The following is a 19,510-nucleotide window of genomic DNA, read 5'->3' as shown; positions in this document are numbered from 1 at the left end:
CGCTCTCCCATCAGCCTTTGTCTTCTGGGAGCCGAGAGGCGCTGCGGTGTCTCGCCTCAAAGGCGCCCGTGGCCTCATTTGCTGCAAAGTGAGAGCACTTGGCTGAGATTGTTAGATGGCACCCGTTTGGTGCATCCAACAAGGATCTGTAGACGGTTCATCTTACCGCTCATTAAGTGAGATGTCCCGTTCAGAACACCGGAAGAAAGGTGAGACGTGCGGTTTAGCAGTTTTTCCTCAATGAAGGTACATATTACAAATGAGTTGGCTCAGATTATACAAACTGACATGCTGAAGGCCTTGCCAACTGATGACGAACTTGAACTGTCCTGGCCTCTAGTGACATATTTGTCTCCTGAGGTCTGACGAGAGAAGCAATTATTGACATTAACATTCAAGTACTGCAACATCTGTTCATGGCAGAGAAAAAAAAAAAAACGTTGAATATATTTTCAAGGTTTTCAGTCATTTCAACCAAACATTTTCAGGATGTGCTAAACTAAACGTGTTTGTCCAGATAGAGTTCCTAAGGTTTATTAATTATTACTAATGATGTTTTCTGGAGAACGCTGGTCTCTTCTGGGATGACATCTGCTGAGTGACTGGATTTAATAGGGGAAACTGCGAAAATGCGACTAAAACGAACAAATTTATCAATTTAAACTAAATGTTGGACTCAATATAGTGATCCTTACAACTTACTAAAGATCCAGTGATCCATGGATATTGACATGCAGCCAGGAATCGTGTTGCCTGACATTTATGTTCGACAGCGGAGAAATAAAAGCAATATAGACCTAAACATAAAGCAAATTTGCCTGTGAACACTTTATAAAAATAGAGAGAGAGAGAGTAATGCAGTCGCAAAAAGTAACTCGAGTTCTTTCGATTTATTTCAAATGACAGCAAGACCCAAGATAAAACATAACCAAAACAGTAAACAAACGAAAAACATTAGTGGCACCACATATTGTACATACAGTAACGTCGTTTTAGGTTCAGTAACAGACATCATGTCTGATCATTTTTCATTTTGCTTCTTAACTTTACAGATACACCACCAAACAGATAAAACCTTAGTGCCTTAAAAAGCCATCAACATCACATATATCCTCACGTAAAATAGAGAAATATAGTGTTCATCCCTTCATTTCAAACAAAACTGCTTATTTGACAACTATCTCAGGCAGGAAGTGCTTTACTTGGTCCGTAAACTATCCGAAAATTATTATAAATTGAAGTGTTTATTTCAAGTTAGACTAAAAGGTTAGAAAAACATTTTTAATAGCATATCAGCAGAATATAAAAAGCTTGAATTGTAATTTATATTCACACATCAAACTCTCAATTCAACAAAAACACACAGGTGACGCTTTTAATGTTTAAAAAAATAACTTACAGAACAACAACTCCGTTACGCATGAGTATAACATTCATACTGAAAAAAAAAGTTTTTGCAAATATATATATAAAAAATACTTTAGCACATTAGAGCATAAGGTTGTTCACTCCAAACTTAGATATGTAGTCAAAACATAATGCCTACTTGTTCTAGCCATTAAAAATCAGTTTTGTACGGAGTGCATATCATTAAGTGCAAATCATTTGCCTTTAACACATTGTGCATATTTCTAAATATAGTTGTCAGATTTTGGTGGTCGTTTTGCATTTGATCAGCAGCAACAGTATTTTTGTTTTGCAGAACTCCTCTTGTCACTATTATACATTGACCCCCGAGTTTAAGATTAGTGCTATTGCTTTGTCTCGGTCAGTTACGTGTAGCAGTTTGTTCAGCGAATGTCAGAGTAGTGCATTGCATCATGTTCCCCGATCCCCTGAACGTAAGCTTTTGGGCCCAGGGAGTGGGACGCATTAAATGCAGTGTTTTTGTGCTCAGGAGTCTTTTGGATTTCCAACAGGCACTGAAGGCTTTACTATGGTCCTATAATTGCACAGTGAGTCTCTCCCTGCAGTGAGAGGTGGGTCTGAAGAGTCATGTGACCTCATGCATCTGAGATGCAGCTCTGGATCTTATCAATCCACAGCTGGGCGCTCGGAGCATCCGCTGCACAGAAGTTGTACACCCGCTTAGTGGTCTTCAGCTGCAGGGACAAAGAGAGATTTGAAGTGATTTTATGTACTTTTTCAGCAAGGAAAGGACACATTTAATTGATCAAAAGTGACATTAAAGGAGTAGTTCACTTTTGAAAAAACTTTTGCTGATAATTTACTCACCCCCATGTCATCCAAGATATCCATGTCAGTCGAAAAGAAATTAAGGTTTTTGATGAAAACATTCCAGGATTTTTCTCCATCTAATGGACTTCAATGGGAACCAAACGGTTCAAGGTCCAAAAGACACTTTCAGTACAAACTGTTCAAAGGGCTTCTAAACGATTCCAGACGATGAATAAGGGTCTTATCAAGCGAAATGATCACTCATTTAAAAATTTAATTAACAAGTTTTAAGTTTTATAAGCTTAAATGCTCGCCTTGCTCTGTAATGTGATGCGCGTTCATCAAAATTAACGAATCTTTTTTCGTGTCATTTGGTTCATTCAATAAACAAAATGAACAAATTGACTCGGGAAAAGATTCGTTCATTTTGATGAATGAGTTTGAATAAGAGAGTCACGAACGCGCATCACATTACAGAGCAAGACGAGCATTTGAGCTTATAAAACTTAAACTTTGTTATTTATTTATTAAATGAGCGATCGTTTCGCTTGATAAGACCCTTATTCATCGTCTGGAATCGTTTAAAGCCCTTTGAACAGTTTGCAGTTTGTACTGAAAGTGTCTTTTGGACCTTGAACCGTTTGGTTCCCACTGAAGTTTATTATATGGAGTAAAATCTTGGAATGTATTCATCAAAAACCTTAATTTCTTTTCGACTGAAGAAAGAATGACATGGACATCTTGGATGATATGGGGGTGAGTAAATTAGCAGCAAAAGTTTTTTAAAATGCCAGAACGCCCACCACACAGCAGATTACTGGTGGAGAGGAGACAGAGTGATGAAGCCAATTGGTATATATGGGGATGATTAGGAGGCCATGATGGACAGAGACCACTGGGCAAATTTGGCCAAGGGGTTACACCCCTACTCTTTCGAAAGACATCCTGGGATTTTTTGTGACCACAGAGAGTCAGGGCCTCGGTTTAACATGTCATCCGAAGGACGGTGCTCTTTGACAGTATAGTGTCCCCATCAGCGTTAGGACCCACACAAACCACAGGGTGAGCGCCCCCTGCTGGCCTCACTAAGACATCTTCCAGCAGCAACCTTGTTTTCTCAGAAGGTCTCCCATTTTTTAGGCACAATGTTAGTACAATAACAGTTAAAGGAGCCTCACGTGCTGTATTATCACCGGGAGGAATACTTACATCAAAGAAAGCCTTTTCACTGATGTGTTTGGGGGCTCCTATGGTTGGTGTGGCGATCAGGACAGACTCCACTTCAGCCAGGTCAATATATCCACGACAGCTTGTGTCCTCATCCGTCTCATAATACCTCAGCTATAGAGAGAGTCGTTTAAAATACAGAAATAACAGAATGACTTAAGTGCTGTGTGAAGTGTAATCGACCACTCACCTGATGTTTTGTTATGTCCAGAACAAACCACCTAGCTTTCCACGCCTTAAGTAATGCCCCTCGCTTGTACAGAATTCCCTCAAATGATCTGTATAAAGAAAGAATTGAAAACTTGTTTGCTTTGTCCATGAAGTTAATTGAAGCGGTATCCACATCATCGTTACCTATTGTCTTCATTCTTCGGGGTAAACTGATTGTAGAGTGTGGCTGCTCTGCGATTAACACCATTGACTGTAGTGGGGCTGCTGTCCTCTCCGAGGCCGCTGTCAGGGAGGTGTAACATGGAGCGGCGCTGATAGGCCTGCAGGTTGGACGTGGGGATCAGGCCAGAGATGGACACTGACTCTTTCCGCAGCTATGAGATTAAATGCACAACAGGTGAGATCAGGAGATCTGAAGACAGACACTTTGCTACTTGTTCACTGCTTTGGTGCTTTTTAAAGGGGACATATCATGCAAATCGATGTTTAAGTGCTTTAATCGGGCCCCTGGTGCATCTACCAACCCAGAAAACGTGGAAAGTGAAACCCAGTAACTTTGTTTTGGTAAGCCTCTCCCTGAAAGCAAGTCAAAAAATTAGCCGATCAGATTTCGCTCCCCTTCTGACGTAGGAAGAGGATCTTATTATAATATTACCGCCCCTTAATCTGCATGTTTCCACCCACGGCGCCGCCATTTGGTTTTCGCAAGCGACTACAGTGTAACCAGCTCTAAAGCATCGGCAAAAGTTCAAGCAAAGCATGAAAACTGTTCTGTCATTTCTGCACAGACGAGCACAGAACACTATTTGACCAAAAAAATGTCACAGCTGTCCTATAAAGACCCCAAGGAACTGTGTCAACTTGTGAAAATGTTAAACGTTTGTTCATTGATTAATTTGTTCATTCATTGATTCATTCGTTCATTCATTCGTTCGTCCATTCATTCATTCGTTTATTCGTACATTCATTCTTTTATTCATTCATTAATTTGTTTGTTTGTTCATTAGTCCATTCATTAATTCATTCATTCACTCCTACATTCATTTAGTCATTTGTTTGTTCATTTGTTCGTTTATTCATTTGTTCATTAATTCGTTCGTTCATTCATTTGTTTATTCAATCATTCATTTATTTGTTCGTTCGTTCATTCATTCATTTATTCATTAATTTGTTCATTAGTCCATGCATTCTTTTGTTCATTCATTTGTTCATTCGTTCATTCATTCATTTATACATTCATTCATTCGTTCATCAACAAAACTGTTGATCCAGGAAAGCGTCTAACTCAGCAAAATCAGGATTTATAAAAAGTAATTATGCTAGAATTTTTTATAATGTTAAAATTCTATAAAAAAATACACTCAATATAATGTTGAAATGGGATTTTAGATATATATTTTGTACTGGTTTCTGAACATTCTTCATTTTGGCAAATATTGCTGTATTGATTGAAGGTCTGAATTGTAGTTCTTTTACAACAACAAAATGTATCAAAACGTCCAGGTGCGTCTAAAAGTTGTAACCTGAGTCTCTCTCTGAGGATGCACAACACTACTGGTTATTTCTGAGATTTTGGATGAGTGAGATTCGTGTGTTTTGTTAATGTTTGCATCCGAAGCTTGTGTAAAGGATTGTCTTTTGAACGGAGGCGCGGGGCAGGAGCTCATTTGCATTTAAAGGGACACACAAAAACGGCGTGTTTTTGCTCACACCCTAAAAGGGGCAAATTTGACAAGCTGTAATAAATGATCTGAGGGGTATTTTGAGCTGAAATTTCACAGACACATTCTGGGGATACTAGATTTATATTGCATCTTGTGAATAGGGGCATAATATGTCACCTTTAAAGCCTGTTTCAAACTACATGGAAGCTCCAGCGTCAATGCAGAAATGTTAATATGGCCGTGTAATAATGCATGTTGCATTTGTGTGTGATGTGAAACAGGCCTAACACTGTGTACATTTGCACATTTACAATATACTATATGGAAAACTAAACGGGTAATGTGACAGGCTACATTTGTGAAGGGAAGAGGAACAAAAAATAGGTGAAAAGTGGCAGAACTCACATTGCCCTCCAGTTTGAGGTCTTCCTGGATGCTGTCTAGCAGTTTCTCCAGCGTGGTGTGCCAGGGCTCAGACTGCTGTCCCAGCTCTCCCTCCAGCCTCTCAATGTCCTGCAACCATACAAATACATTTCAAGGCTTCCTATCTTACAGGTTCCTTTGATCAAGCCCTATTCAGATGGGATTAGTTTAACATGGAGTGATTTTCAGTCCAGCTTTTCAGTGATTTTAGTCCTGTCCGAATGTGCCATCTCAGTAATCATTACGGACAATGTCAGTAAAGATTACAGAGACTTTTACCTTTGTAAAAAGGTCTGAAATTACCTCAGGTAATGCTTATCCTGTGCAAATAGACCAGCTGTAAATATGTACGTAAATATTCTGTCATTTTCTGTTTAAATGAAAGTAGCTTTCCACGTTTTGCAAGTATTGAGGCGCTTAAAAGCATTCAGGCAGTGGAACAAGTCTGTGGCAAAACTCGAGTGTTTTCAAAAGAAGATAAAACGCACCTGTTAGAGACATAAAACTTCTTTTAGCTTTAGGTACTGTAAGTGTCTATTACCAACAGAATCCAATCTAAATTATATGAATTGAATTAATAAATCATTCGACCAGACCTAACTATTTTATATATATATATATTTATGTGTATGCCTCTGCACACAACGTAATGTCATACGCACATGATGACAGGAAGGTGACGGCGGTGCGCAAATAAAGTTACCCCTCTCACTTTTGGCAGTTTTAATGAGATTTCTTATCTCGTGCAAATTCGCCATTAAAGGGATACTCCACTTTTTTTGGAAATAGGCTCATTTTACCACTCCCCCAGAGTTAAACAGTTGGGTTTTACCGTTTTCTAATGTATTCAGACGATTTTCTGATATTTAGAAGAATATCAGTAACCAGACAGTTTCTGGTCTCAGTGACTTCCATATAGTATATTTTTTTCCTACTATGGAAGTCAACGAGACCAGCAACTGTCTGGTTACTGATATTCTTCTAAATATCAGAAAATCGTCTGAATGCATTTGAAAATGGTAAAACTCAACTGTTTAACTCTGGGGGAGAGGTAAAATGAGCCTATTTCCAAAAAAAGTGGAGTATCCCTTTAATAGTTCAGACGTCCTGTGGTACAATTACATTACTCCATCTACCCTTATAAAACACCCCTGTCCAAATTGGTGTAAGAAATCTTTGGTTCCTGCTAATGTCTGAAATTTAAGCTTCTGTCCTCACAGTGTTAGAGACCATACAAAAAAAAAAAAAAAAAAAACAAACATCCCGTCACTCTTCTGATTGGCTGTGATTTTGAGATTTTGGCCCTGATAAAGAGAAACTAAAAATGGACAAAGACATATAGACATACTTACAGCCAATAGTTTGGTGATGGCATCAGGCTGTGCGCGGCTCACACTGCTGTAACAGGGCCAGACGATCCTTCTCTTGGTGGTGGCGATGGTGTCTGAGTCTACCGAGCTCTGTGAGCGCACTGCGAGCATACACCAGTCATAAGAGGGGCCTGTGGACAGCGTCTCCCCTGTGTAGAACTCCCATGTTGTCAGATTGGGAATCGAAATCAATGGTTTCAACACCGGCTAAGAAGAAAAGGACAGAAACCATTGTTTATTGTATATTTCAGTTTTGACAATATATAAAAGATGCTGTCAGTGATGTTACTCGCTGTGTGCCACACATGAATTAGTCACCCTCCCTCTTTCCAAAAACGTACCCTTTCTTTACATGCACAAGTTTTCATCAATCGGAAAGAATCCAATCCGATATCCAGACTGATCTCATGAAAATGGCGTATGTATGACATGCCAATTCGTATTTCTATTTTTGGCGTGCTATCAACACGCATAATCGCTTTTCAGCGTGTTTATGAGTGCCGTTGACTTAACGTTACATTACTGTATATATAAATATATGGTTAATACCATTTATGAGTCTTCCCCTACCATCCTAGGAAAAAAAATATCGCTCCCCAGATGTAGATCTACATTTTTCTTCGTTTCGCTTTGACATTTAACGGCGTGTACATACACGCAGAATCACTCAGACATTTAATGGCATAGACATACACGCATACACGCGGATAGCTCAAAATGCGTATAGATAACACGCCACTTGACTTGAAAGTGGCGTGAATGTTTACGCAAAAGTCATGATGCCATGTTGCGGCAGATTTCGAAATTTCAGTGTATATGAACACTAAATCTTGGTTTCACAGACAGGGTTTAGATTAAGCCTGGATTAGGTTTTAGTTCAATTAGGACATTTAAGTAGCTTTTATAAACGTGTCTTAGAAAAAAACATCACTGGTGTGCATTTCGAGACAAAACACTGGCATTGACATATTTTAAGATATGGCAGTGCAAGTTTCTTTCAGTTAAAACAGCCTAAACTTGCATTTTATTCTGGGACTAGCTTAAGTCTTTGAAACCAAGGGTAAACTTTGCAATCCGATTTAGATTTGTATCGCCGGTCGCCATGTTCAAAACCAAAGAAAGCCAAATGTGATAAATAGAGATACCACAAGCATAAGTGCCATTTTTGCCTTGATGAGATGTTTGAAAAAGCTGACATACGTCAGAAGAGCTTTTACGCAAATATTGAGCTCACTGATATTGACGTAAGACGTGAGGTATAAATAAATGTTCATCACGGTTTTGAGCTCAGTCTGATCGACTGAAGTGTTTACAAGAAGAGTTTTCAGTCCAATTGAGCCATCAATCAGATTATAAACAGATCATTTGCTATTGACATTCAGGACTCAAAATAATATCCCATTACCTAATATATATCATTGATGATATATATTAGTTAATGGGACATTATTTTGAGTGTTATTCCAAAGCAAAAGAACCTTGTTTAAGTTTCAAGATTATAATGTGCAGCACCATTCACAGTGTTTGATTGTGAAAAGGGAATGGGAAAGAAAGAAGAAACAGGCCACAGGATCCTTTGCTCTCACTAAACCTCGTCAAATATGTTTTTGTTTGGGCTATGGGTGACTATGGATGAACTGATTCACCCATTTTGAAACAATGTCAGGGATGACTGCCAGTAAGAAGATCCCTATGTGAAAAACAACCTTTACTCAGAGCCTGGATTTGAGCAGACTGGGACCACCTGATTCAGATGCAACAAGAATGCTTTATAAGGTCAAAGATGCTGTTTTGCAATTGTGGGGAACTATTCTTCACTGTGGGAATAGACGACAACATATTTGGGACCGGTCACCAACATAACCTCTAAGCAGAGTGCTCTAGGGTAACAGGCATTAGAGCTGTCTGGTGCTTCGACACACACCCAGATAGAGTCTTTACCTCGGTCTCTGATGGGCTGTACAGGTAGTTGAAGAAGATAGGGCTCTTGCGGTGCATTCTGTTGATACACTCCCAGATACAGATTCCTCTCTTGGACTGCTTTTCTCCTTTGTCCTCAAACAATGTGCCTTTATTGAGGAGACACAAAGGAGCACTTGTTAACCCCGAGTAATGTGATCAGGTGTGAAACAAAATATCAGAAGTCAAGTCTGATAAGATTAGCAGCACTTTAAAGAAGTGCTTCCAAAGGTCGTCAAGGCCGTTACAGGTAGGTAAGACTTTTCCGAGCAAGATTGCACATGTCCGTCTGTTGTAATACTACAAAGACATTCAAATCCATGTTTATTTCAAGAGCACATCTGAAAAACATTTGCACAATAATGTAATTATGACAATAATAATAATAAAAAAAGTCGTTCTACACACCGTGCTCCAGGCGCTCGTAGTCCGAGTCCAGAAGGAAGTTTTTGAAGCGACTGGAGATGTAGTGGTATGCCAGAAACTTCAGATAGTATTGATTAAATTCAAACTCAAGGGGGTACTGGTTATGAACCTGGAATAAGAAAGTTAAAGGGTTAGTTCACCCAAAAATTAAAATTCTGTCAGTATTTACTCACCCTCATGTTGTTCCAACCCCGTAAGACCTTCGTTCTTAATATTAAGATCACTCCTGCATACTAGTCCATAGGCTTCATGAGGGAATGACAATTGCTGGCCTCGAAAACTCATTAAAGACATCGTTAAAATAGTCCAAGTGACTACAGTGGCTCAATCTTAAGTTTATCAAACGACGAGAACACTTTTTTTAAGCTTCTGTTATTGTACGTCACACGCATCACACACATGACCAGCGTCGGCCAATAGTGAGCCTACGTGTGAAGTAGCTCTATGCTATTACACTATGTTAACTGACTACAGGCTCATGGAGAAGGAAGTGAATAGTTGAAATAAAGTGGTTATTTTTGTTTGTTTTTGCACACAAAAAGTATTCTCGTCGTTTGATAAAGTTAAAATTGAGCCACTGTAGTCACTTGGACTATTTTAACGATGTCTTTAATGACTTTTCGATGCCAGCAAGAGTCATTCCCTCAAGAAGCCTATGGACTAGTATGCAGGAGCAATCTTAATATCTTAAATATCTTAATTTGTGTTCCGAAGATGAACGAAGGTCTTACGGGGTTGGAACAACATGAGGGTGAGTAAATACTGACAGAATTTTCATTTTTGGGTGAACTAACCCTTTAACGTGTCATATTGGAGGAGCTTTTTTTGGCGAAAACGATTAGGAAACGCCCAGGAAATGATTAGTTGATGAGATTTTAGAAAAGTACCAAAATAACAGCAACAGGAGGGACATAATGTGATAATGTGGTGCCAGCAGGATCTAGACAGAAGAGCTTGTGAATTTCTCACACTCCGGGCCACCTGGACTTCCTGGCGAAAACAACAGCTGCCTCTAAGATGAGACACTTCTATTTTCAGATGCATTAGCTATATTTCTATGGTTTGTGACATTGGGGGACCTCCACTGGGTCATTGAAGTGCTCTACGCCTTGATTTCATCACACAATGCATGTCTGTAAAACCATGGGAGTGGTGCGCACGTCTCCAGAGGGAGAAAAACTTTTCCTGCCCTTTACTTATTCTAATGTAGCACAGGCTTAACAGAACCCCCAAATTACTGTTTTCCGCCATTTGTGCTAAATGTGCGGATGTTGGGAGGTGATGGCGAAACAGTCAAGCAAGTACAGTGCTGGCTCCAGGATGAAACACCATCTGTGTACGATCATTTCAGACGGGCCGAACAAGCATCTCTGTCTAAATGACTTGCCCACCATGGGGATTGCAAAAGGAAAGCTAGAGCATGCATTCTGACAGCTGAGTGCTTCTCATCCGCCTCCTCCTGGCTGGACGCTGCAGGAATGCTGTGAGCTCATGGACGAAGCATGGTGAGAACAAGAAAGGGGTGTGTGTGAGAAGCAGTGTGTGAAAAAGAGAGATGGAGCAATTGGTCATTTGTTTTTTAGCTGAAATGTACTCAAATTTAACATAGACGGTCCCATTTGGTGCAATCTGGGGTTAAGGTGTCATGCTCAAGTACACAATGGTCACTACATTTGCTGTTTGAGTCTACAGCATTAGGCCGTGTGTCCACCAAAGCGTTTTTCCACGCGCCTGGCGTATGTTTTCAATTGTTTTCAATGGGAGCGCCGCGATTTTTAAACGGCATGAGCGTAACGAGGCGCTGAGTGGTTTTTTAACGGCGTTTTTTACTGGTCGCCGAGAGTTGAAAAATGTCCAACTTTGGATAAAACGCAGCGCTCATCATTGTCACTTTTTACCCAGCCGTCCAATCACAGTGGAGGAGGGGCGGGACTAAACCACACTGACCAACTATCACAACATTCTTTCTGTACAACGACATCAACCAACAGAGCTAACCGCACAAATTTAATTTCTGGTATGAAACAAATTATCTGCGAAATCAGTTACAAGTAAACTGTGCTCCGGATATTCTGTATCATAGCAACAAAACATCTCAACGGAAAAAAAACGCTCTCAAAACGTCTTCAGCAGAGCGTCTGGCCTTTTCAGCTGGCTAAAAACGCTTTGGTGGACACACGGCCTTAGGGTTTTCCAGCCCAGATCTTTAACCAGCACGATGGAAGACATCAGAAGATCGCTTATTCAAGGATCATCAAGGTCATTATTTCTTTGAGCAGGGCACGTAACATGACTGCTTATAAGGCCAACTTGCCTGATGGACACAGTCAAGAAACTGGAGGAAGATGGGAGTAAAGCCGCTGCCCTGGCTGCTGGGGGTCAGGGTGCCACGTTGGCTGAATTTGTGGCCAAAAGACAGCCACTCTTTCTCCAAAAGCACCTGAAAGCCCTCTAGGGTCCTGTAGAATGGATCACTGAGCACCTGCGTGAGGGAAACCACCTATAGAAACATTGGGAGAGGAAGAGAGGAAAATAACCATTAGTTGGGTCCAACCATAGACTGTAAAAAAAGATGGACGACGCCCCTTCGCTCTTTTCCATCAGAGAGAACTGAAGCCGCCAGTGTCCGCCACTGACATCTTGGAACTTGAGTCTGCGGACTTGCGTGTTTCGGGACCAGTTCGAAATAAAGCCGCGAAATCAAGGCCGCGCCCTCATTCTCGCTGAATCAAACGCAAGCACACGCCTCGCACTTTCATTAAGTGTCCTCTGTCTGCTTCGTTCTTCTCCAATGATGTCTGCTGATTGCAGAACCTCGTTAAAATAAGGTAAATACAACTACTAACCACATAATCAACATTATTAAAAAAAGTCCGCTGGTGCTTCAGTGACTACCTCGCACAGAGAACCTGTCAATCATGATGTCAGAGCACCGTTTTTATCATCACATAACTACCTAAAAACAAACTTATTTTAAAAAACGAACACTTGAAATTACATCAACGTGATAGAAACTACAGTAAATGACAGAAACTATCTTTGGAAAAAGGATATGTGAAGTGTATTTAATTGTTTAGTTGGTCTCGCGTCCCATTGAATAACATGGGGAGGCGGGGGTTATGAGCTATACAAGGACCGGTCACAGGGGGGCGATTGAGACGTTTTGGCTTCACTTTTGAGGGCTTGTGCGGCATCCTTGGGTCTAACGCTTGCTATGTGCCCAATGCAAGTAAATATTGGCCCTATTGGACGTGACCCTTGCTGATCAGAGACTGTCGCAACTATCCCGACAGCTTTTACCTGAAAACAAAATTTACTATCAGTACCAGAACTCCATGTGGCAGCCTAATAATAATATGTGCAATTCTGAACAGTAAGGGCCAGATTTGATAAACAGACAGACAGACCACGCAATCTACAGTACCAAGAGCAGCATCAATTAGAGTTTGGTTTAAAGGGATACTCCACTTTTTTTTTGTAAATAGGCTCATTTTACCACTCCCCCAGAGTTAAACAGTTGAGTTTTACCGTTTTCGAATACATTCAGCTGATTTTCTGAGAACATCAGTAACCAGACAGTTTCTGGTCTCATTGACTTCCATAGTAGGACAAAAAAATATACTATGGAAGTCAATTAAGACTCTGATGTTCTTCTAAATAACAGAAAATCCGCTGAATGCATTCGAAAATGGTAAAACTCAACTGTTTAACTCTGGGGGAGTGGTAAAATGAGCCTATTTCCAAAAAAAAAAAGTGGAGTATAGCTTTAAGATATTCTTTTTTGGGGTGTAAAACCAGTAAATTGATAAACTCAAACCTTAGTAAATCGTGTTGCGTGATTGATTTAAATCAGTCCCTCCAGGATTTCACGATTTTTTTTTTTGTGATTTTTGCGATCAAAATGACTGATTTTGTGGTGGTAATTTCCAAAAATTTGTGAAAAAATTTGCGATTTATATTTAACATTTACCATAATAGTATTCAGTCCTTCCAGAAAAACGCGGAGTTTTTTTTGTGATTGTTGCGGGCAAAAATTGATCGATTATGCGGCCAGTTTTCTTTAAAAATGCGATGGAATATGTGGGATATTTATGCAATTTTATGCAATGAAATTGCTGGAATTTGCAAAAATTGAGGGAACTTGCAAAAATTGCGGTTTGATGAAAAAGAGAAAAAAGTGATTCCCCCAACATCCTGTTAATATAAGAGTCATTTCTTATTACTTCCTTTGATAAACAAGCATACTACATCATAGAAAGTGCTGGGAATATTTAATTTCTCATCTTGTTTTATTTCAGACTGTAAGAGTGTAAATAAGGTGTGGCCCCTTTGAGAGCTGCGCGCTCCCTGTTGAACTCTCTGCAGTGTTATATGTGCACCTCGAACACCCCATGTGTGCGGGTAATTTCTGTTTGATGCTACTACTTTTATCTTATGTTGTTTATTAAGTAACGATGTGACGGTAGAACGTGTGACAGACAGTTATACGAGTTAGATTTGTGAGATGTCAATCGCCTCCGCGAGTCTGTCTGGCGTCGCGTAATTGCGTCACTTCATAACGTTCCCATGGAAACAGGGGGAAATGGCTGCTCTTATGTGTAGCAAACGCAACATTTTTCAACTTTCTGCTAAGATACATGTGACTTTTTTTTGCAACGAAAATGCGAGGATTATGAAATTATGCAAACCCCGCATATTTTGCACGGAAATCGGCAATTTATGCGGCGAAAGTGCGGCGTATTTGAAAAAATGCGGCCCCCGCATAAATATGCGGACTTTGGCTGATTTTGCATTGAATTCAGCGATCGCATAATCGCGTTTTTCTGGAGGGACTGTTAAATACTCTCCTCTCATAAATTTTGCATCTGAAAGGGAAACTCCTACAAATGCATATGCAATAAGGTCAGCCAGTGCCATTTCAGTAATCTAATTTGTTTAGTAAATCCTGACAGTAGTTTTTTTTTAACGCCAAAAGAAGGTTTGCGCTGACGCAAGCTGTTAATAAATCTGTCTTCACATTTTTTTGTGACAGGTGCTGTTTCCGAGAGATTGGCTAATCTTGGGTAACACAATGGCCTGCACTGTTTGTCACAAGAATTTAAAGTCGGCATTAAATCAAAATTTACCCTATTTACTTAGTGCACATTACAAGTCGAGTGATGAACAATTAATCCATACAAATTAATCCACAGAAAAAAAAAAAATTGTTTCCCCTCTGGAATGGCTTTCCTTTGTCAGTTCGACGGCTTGGGATTAGTGTCGAGGTCTGCTGAAATCAAGCCCTGCCACCTATTAAATATTCCAGAGATACGTCACAATACTGTAGTAAAGACACCTGGTATTCCCGGAGTTTTTTAATATATAATCAAAAATGCAAAATGTGAATACCAATTCAAAAAATGTCTTAAATTGAAATTTCTGTTGCAGTTTCTCCTTTTAGTTAGAACTGCAACATAATCTGTTTTCATGAATTATATAAAGATTGTCAGAGCAACATCACAAACCAATAAGCAATGAAGACTAAAAGCATGGCCACATGACAAAAGCATGATTTTGTTCTCCAACAGAGCCAGACATATGGAGACTATTTATGTGAATACAGCAGAGAGAATGGCAGAATGGTCAAGAGGAAGGGAAAGTGAACAGTAACGGTCTTGTTCAGACACGTGCCTGATTCTGGCGCTGACCACTGCTAAAATTTATAACCCCAGTTGACAGCCAGAGAACACTGTTCTGTTTCTGATGACCATTAACTGAAGTGGCCATGGAAAATATGAGCTGTGACTAGTCAAGTATTTCTCAAAGTATTTTCAATTGAAAATGTGTTTTTGAATAAAATATGTTCTCCTATCCCAATTTAATGTGCAAGACAACTATAAGGCATTTGGAGGTGGACATTCCCATTGCTCTTTTCATTTGAGCAGACCGACATGTCAATTTTTTGGCGACACTACCTGAAAATGATCCGTTTCTCTGTAAATCAGTGTTTAACAATCAAAAGATATTTGGAATCCTGTTTGTTTGGAAGTTGCATTTTGTCATCTTAACATTAATATTTGAATCCGATAACAGTCAAAGACAAGGGAAGCACACCCCCCTCCACCCGAAAAAAAACACTCTCAGATATGAACTTGGTTGCAAAATCTTGTCTGATCTTTATCTGAAACATTGTAACATTGTTGTCTTAACTTGTTCGGCTTCATACTGTCAGTAGCTAATATTTTGAAGCACACGACACACTGCAGTCTCTCTTCAGTACCAGTACTAGTGAATCCGGACTGGTGTCGTCATCGCTTTAGCTTTAGGCTGTATACCTGATGCGACCAAGTGAACGATACAAAACCAGTTGTCCTTTGTGTCAGAATTTGCGCGAGTGAAAACGGCATCAGTTTACTGTCTGGGATATGTCATGTCGTACCGCATCACTGATCGTAGACAACATCACTGATTATAATCTGTTCTATTTGCTTTTGTCACGTTGCAACGCTCACATCTGGTATAGACACGTTGTTTTGGTACTAGTTGTGACGTTTGAAGTAGATTCATTGTCTGCCTTATAATACCAGACACTGGCAGTCCTTTCACAAGCTTGTCCTTGCTTAGTGCAGAATTCACATGCTTAGTTCTCAATTCTGATTCTTCAATTGCGCCATTGAGTGGCCTGTGTTTGAACGACAACAACTGATAACAGATCCTCTCAAGCAGGTACTGAGAAACATCTCTTGAGGTTATAAAATGTCAAATTTATATTTAGTGTACTTATGCGGAAAATACCCTTATAATAAGCTGTACAGTTTCACAGTGGGGTCTTGTACCAACCTGAATATTTTTCTGGTGTTATTTTATTATTTTATAATGTTTCCTGGGTTGCCCTTATAATGCTAGTATGTTTTTTAGATCAAAAATAGTCAATTTATAAAAAAAGGCATTTTTCCGAGCCTGATTTGAACGCTCTGTTTGAAGGGGCGTGTCTGCTGTGGGATTCAGTGGAACCGCCCACTGCTGTGATTGGCTGACATGCTTGCATATGAAATAGCTACATATTACATGTGAAACTCTCGAATACTTTTACTACAGCTATTATACGTTTTTATTATTACAGTTATTGAGATTAACGAATGGTGAGAAGTTTTTAAAGTACTTAGATCTATTCCCATCACATAAAATGTTGCCGTGATGAGCATTGAGCAGCAGATGACAGTCTGCTGATCGCGAGAATGAAGATCTTATCATTGCAACGCAGTTTCTGCACTCTCTAATGCTTTCACCAATGCAGACACGATGATACTTACAGTAAGAGCTTTGTTGTGCAGTGTAACGTGCGTCATTGATTTCATAACGCGTTTTCCAGATAAACTCGCGCTGTGTGGAAAGATTGTTCTTTGATTGCTTTCTGTATTATTTTTTCACAATTTAAATACGATTACTTTCATCCTACTAAAAGAAATGATGTGAAGTTGATATTTTAGTCACTGGCTTGACTTATGCATAAACAGTATCGAACGATTTTGAGAGAAAGATTACCTGTCTGAACTTGACCAATTAGGCTACACATCAGAAATTGTTGCTTGGTACCTCGATCGATTTATTTCAGACGCTCATCGAGGCCAGTGTCGGTGAAATATTTGGACCATACAAAACTTTAGGAAGTTGTGTCTGCGCATTTCCAGAAAAAAAAAAAATGTATCCATTGTTTCTTCAGAGGCTAAAAAATATGTTTGTGTTAATTTGTACATCTGAACATTTATCAACCATGCTTTGCTCATTTGCAAGTCATGATATCTCTCGAGAAAAACTCAAATTGCGCTCACGCGTTCGTACCATAGACTGTAAAAAATATGGACAAAGTGTCTGTGACGTCACCCATAGACTCTCTGAAGAACGGGTTTGAGGCCATACTAGAAAATCTTGGGAAATAGAAAATACAAAAGTCTCAGAAAGGATACAGAGTTGTGTCAGATCATGGCCGAGACGTCAAATTCACTCGGCGCAGCCCGTTATCAGCTGTCAATCAAAGTTAACCGCCCTTATTTGTCATTATTTGAGTTGGAAAAAAATTCACCCCCCTCACAGATGTCAGGCACGCGGAACATATTGAAGATTACAATAAAAGTCCATGGGACCAAACTGTAAACATATGAATTTATGCTGTGAAAACGGATATTTTAACGTGACGTCTATGGATATTTGCTCCCTTTTGGGACCGGCCTCTAGTGGATTTGAGATGTATTGCAGTTTTTGGCACTTCCGGGTAGGCTTCATCTTTCAGATTAGAATGTTGCCGATTGGTTCGTACTTCCTAGCTTACTTTCTCATGGGCGAGCCACATTCTTTTAGCGGGCAAAGCAGAGAAAAGGGGAGGTTACCTTTCCCCCGTATGACGTCATACAGAGCAGATTCAAGATCAGCGCGTCTGAGCTTTCATTTTTTTCAAAGGCAGAGAAAGACAGCCAAAGCTTGGTTTACACCGATTGAAATTTCGATCCATTGGGGGACCATACACAGGCAAGGGGACCTCATATTTATGTTAAAAATGTTTCATGTCAGGGGACATTTAAAGGGATACTCCACTTTTTTTGGAAATAGGCTCTTTTTACCACTCCCTCAGTTAAACAGTTGGGTTTTACCATTTTCGAATGTATAGAGACAATTTTTTTTATATATATATTTAGAAGAATATCAGTAACCAGACAGTTTCTAGTCTCATTGACTTCCATAGCATATTTTTTCCTACTATGGAAGTCAATGAGACCAGAAACTGTCTGGTTACTGATATTCTTCTAAATATCAAAACAATCGGCTGAATGGATTCGAAAACGGTAAAACCCAACTGTGTAACTCTGGGGGAGTGGTAAAATGAGCCTATTTCCAAAAAAAAAGTGGAGTATCCCTTTTAAGGCCCAGGTATACTTCATTTTCCACGCTCTGCTCTGTCTAGCGAGCCATTCAAAGTATACTCCTTTGGCCATGAGCGCAGAAAGCGCAATATCTAGTGGACTTTGTTTTTAAGCACTCGCACATGCACTGTTGTACACGCACACAAAAATTAGGCTGCATGTAGACGGTGTACGCAGATGTCTGAAGTATACTTTGGGCTTTAGCCTTGCCACACCCCCTTTTTATAACTCCAGGTCCCCCTAGGGGATGCACCAACCACTGCTTTAGAACAAGTGTGAGATGATACTCGCCTGAGTGGTGATGTCCCAGCCATCCTCAAGACTAACTAGTACAGATGATCCACTGTCCAGTAACTCCACCGCAACCAGAGCCAGCTGCAGCAGCTTGTGTAGCTGTCGAACACACGTACAGAGTTCAAAACAACACTTCTAAGTTTAGCAATTCCTGTACATTTATTGTAATGTTATTGTGCAGTGCTGACTAAGACCACTCTTGGCAAGGATCTTTACAGATAATATTGTTTTAGTGTCTGAGACGAAGTGGAACGTAAGGCCAAAGGGGTTTATAAGTGCGTGGCTTTTAGTGTGGTAAGCAACTTTGTTTTGCTTTAATTGTGTCATGCGATTTTCCCATCTTTGTGTTGTATAGTTTCCCAGGGGTGTCTAGTTTTGAGGAAGGAATTACCAACCGGGTCAAAGTCACACAGGTCAATGTGTCTCTGGTTTTCTCACTTTTGCTATTTGCCAGATATATGCCACTCGGAGTCACAATAAGGTGAAGGTTCAGGAGTAGTTTAAATACAGAATTGGGTCGTGCTAACCTGCAGCATCCATTCGCTCTCCTCCAGAGCCTTAAGGAACGATTCCTCGGTGTCTGAGGACATGGAACTGGGTGCACATGCCCTCAGAAGCTTCTTGAAGGAGCTCTTCACCTGTCTGGTGTCCGCAAACTCAACCGGCACCAGTTCACAGTTCAGTGCTGAGTCCAGTTTTAAGCCCTGCCATGAAAAAACATTTGAATTTTTAACTTTGTTTCTGGAAAAATTATAGCATAAAAACAAACATTTGGATTATGCCTCTGGGTTGGACGTTGTGTTCTGTGTAGTAAGTAAGTTTTGCTTATTTACAGACCAAAGTGACAAATTTGTGCATCGACAAAGCTATTATATTCTATCCAAGACCATAAATTTGAGCA

General features: G+C 39.9%; 1 protein-coding gene across 4 annotated transcripts in view; it reads right to left on the bottom strand.

Moving 5' to 3' along the window:
- Window positions 1-875: 875 nt before the first annotated feature.
- The window catches only part of sbf2 (SET binding factor 2), a 168,882-nt gene continuing 150,247 nt past the window's right edge, over window positions 876-19,510 (bottom strand). For all 4 annotated transcript variants that reach the window (XM_039690899.2, XM_039690902.2, XM_039690903.2 and 1 more), the window contains 11 exons: window positions 19,137-19,313; window positions 18,607-18,708; window positions 11,733-11,918; window positions 9,401-9,527; window positions 8,975-9,102; window positions 7,016-7,240; window positions 5,646-5,753; window positions 3,760-3,950; window positions 3,596-3,683; window positions 3,388-3,519; window positions 876-2,102 (listed from right to left, as the gene is read on the bottom strand). In XM_039690899.2, coding sequence (XP_039546833.2) covers window positions 2,004-2,102; window positions 3,388-3,519; window positions 3,596-3,683; window positions 3,760-3,950; window positions 5,646-5,753; window positions 7,016-7,240; window positions 8,975-9,102; window positions 9,401-9,527; window positions 11,733-11,918; window positions 18,607-18,708; window positions 19,137-19,313 — 1,563 coding nt within the window. In that variant the 3' untranslated portion in view covers window positions 876-2,003. The remainder of the gene's footprint in view (window positions 2,103-3,387; window positions 3,520-3,595; window positions 3,684-3,759; window positions 3,951-5,645; window positions 5,754-7,015; window positions 7,241-8,974; window positions 9,103-9,400; window positions 9,528-11,732; window positions 11,919-18,606; window positions 18,709-19,136; window positions 19,314-19,510) is intronic.

This window comes from Pimephales promelas, chromosome 1, assembly GCF_988280905.1.
Source record: "Pimephales promelas chromosome 1, fPimPro1.hap1.1, whole genome shotgun sequence".
NCBI classification, from domain to species: domain Eukaryota; kingdom Metazoa; phylum Chordata; class Actinopteri; order Cypriniformes; family Leuciscidae; genus Pimephales; species Pimephales promelas.
The sequence above is the reverse complement of the archived record's forward strand: the minus strand, read 5'-3'. Positions and strand labels throughout refer to the sequence as shown.